At 37.2% G+C, this 2420-nt stretch overlaps 1 protein-coding gene across 1 annotated transcript; it reads left to right on the top strand.

Moving 5' to 3' along the window:
* Positions 1-1201: 1201 nt before the first annotated feature.
* Positions 1202-2137, top strand: LOC100031253 (olfactory receptor 6C74-like). Its single transcript, XM_001380526.4, has one exon. The coding sequence runs from the start codon at positions 1202-1204 to the stop codon at positions 2135-2137; it is 936 nt and encodes a 311-aa protein (XP_001380563.3).
* The last annotated feature ends 283 nt before the right edge of the window (positions 2138-2420 follow it).

Raw genomic sequence — 2420 nt, 5'->3', positions numbered from 1 at the left:
AAGATATTTTCAGACATGGCAACCCCCGCAGAGTATGTAGGTCTCTACAGAATGAGATTCTGATTTTGAAAATTTTGTTGGAAGAAATTGGACAGAGTTCCAAAGCCGGAGTTCTTCTTGAGGTCTTGGCCAGAAAGGGGAAAAGCTCAAGTGCCTGGGTGACCAAAGAAGCTCAAAATATGAAAAGAAATAAGAAGTACATGGAAAGGAAACCAGAATGACCCTAAAACCAATATGAATCTTCTCCACAATATTTTTAATGGTCAGTTCTTTACCATCTGAAGTCAGATATTCCTTGAGATTCCTAGAGCAGGGCTCCTAAAAAAAGTTGCTACAGAAAAATTATGTATGGGAGATTATAGATGAATAGGCATTGGGTGAAAAGGAGACAATTGTAATCAGCACTGAGTCATAAATAAAATCAGAATGGCTCACATTTAAAACTCAGAAGCGGTTTCTTCATGTAACCCAGAGGAATAAGTTTTTCAAGTACTGGAATCCTTATTTAACATAAGAGAAAGTAAGCTGTGAGGGTAATTAACTTGCACATGGAAACAAAGCCAATAAATATAAGAGTCAGGAAATGAGACTAAGTCTTTGGACTACATCTTTAGTGCTCTGGAGCAACGTCAAAATAAATTAAAAAGGGAGCCACTAAGAAAGGCATAAGAATTATGTAAAACCTCATATTGAATTACTTATTGATTTTGTTAAATATTTCCCAATTTCATTTAAATATGGTTGCACCTACCTTGGGGGTGTTTTGGGCCATTGTGTGTTAAAGATATCAGTTCTTAAATATGGCTAAGTAAAGGAAAAATAAGAGACTCCATAGGAAAAAGGATAAAATGAAGATTTTGACAGAAGACTATGCTTGGGAGAGCAAAAGATATTAACTTCAAAGTGATATAGAAATAAACAATCCAGGAAAGGAACCTAGAAAAGAGTGGAATATGTGGTTATTTAATCATTAAGAGAAACCATTGTTCATTCCACAGAAATTATTTAAGAAGTTACAGAATCAATGTATTGCTGGAACTTGTTATTTTCAAGTAGAAAAAGAAAATGGATATAAGCTGCATCTGGTTATTTTTCTCACCATCTCACATTGATCTCTATGTTTTTTCTGCATTATCCTCCTCAGATCCAAATTCTCCCTCTCTATTTTGTGTGCAGGTTTAACAGAATTTAAAAGTCAGGGATGAGAAATCACACAGCAATAACCATATTCATTTTGCGGGGACTGACCGATGACCCACAACTGCAGGTTTTGCTTTTTATCTTTCTGTTTTTCAACTACTTCTTGAGTCTAACGGGGAACCTGACTATCATCACCCTCACTTTGGTGGATCCTCACCTGAAAACTCCCATGTATTTTTTCCTCCGAAACTTTTCCTTCTTAGAAATCTCACTCACAACTTCCTGTATTCCTAGATACCTCTATAGCCTGTCAACTGGAGATAAAATGGTTTCTTATAATGCCTGTGTCACACAAGTATTTTTTGTCATCTTTCTTGGGGCAGCAGAATTCTTCCTTTTGGCCACCATGTCCTATGATCGCTATGTGGCCATCTGTAAGCCTCTCCATTACACAACTATTATGAACAGCAAAGTCTCTAACCAGCTCTTGCTGAGTTCTTGGCTAGCTGGATTGATGATAATCCTCCCACCTCTTGGCATGGGTCTTGAGTTGGAATTTTGTGACCCCATTATTGATGATTTTTACTGTGATGCATTCCCTATACTAGAGATTTCATGCACAGACACACAGTTGATACAGGGAGTGGTTTTAATCGATGCAATATTGACGCTCATCATCACCTTATTCTTAGTGGTTCTCTCCTATGCCTCCATTCTCAGGACTATTCTAAGATTCCCCTCTGCCCAGCAAAGGAAAAAGGCCTTTTCCACGTGTTCCTCCCACATAATTGTTGTCTCCATCTCTTATGGCAGTTGTATCTTCATGTATGTTAAACCTTCTGGAAATGAACAAGTGGATTTGAACAAGGTAGTGTCAGTACTCATGGCTTCTGTTGCCCCTGTGATGAACCCCTTTATTTATGCCTTAAGGAACAAACAAGTCATACAAGCCTTTAAAAACTCAGTTAAAAAGATTACAATTTTCACAAAGCAATAACAGATGATGGGGATCAATATGGCTAATGGTAAAAGAAAAGCTGTTCATCACTCTGAAAGCCTTTGTCATGCTTCTTGCTATACTATAGTCTATTTAAGTTTTTAAGATTCTTGTAGCTCTTTTCTCATGAAGGAAAACTATTATCTAAACTTCAATACACATACAGGTCCATTGATAGAAGTCTCTCCTCCTCCCTTTTTGTCATAATCTGTGATGCTTTCTGTACTTCACCACTGATCTGCCACACAATACTTTTACCCTGTCAGCTATTTCTATGATGCAT

Source organism: Monodelphis domestica, chromosome 5, assembly GCF_027887165.1.
Source record: "Monodelphis domestica isolate mMonDom1 chromosome 5, mMonDom1.pri, whole genome shotgun sequence".
NCBI lineage: Eukaryota > Metazoa > Chordata > Mammalia > Didelphimorphia > Didelphidae > Monodelphis > Monodelphis domestica.
This window is presented reverse-complemented; position numbering and strand designations above follow the sequence as displayed.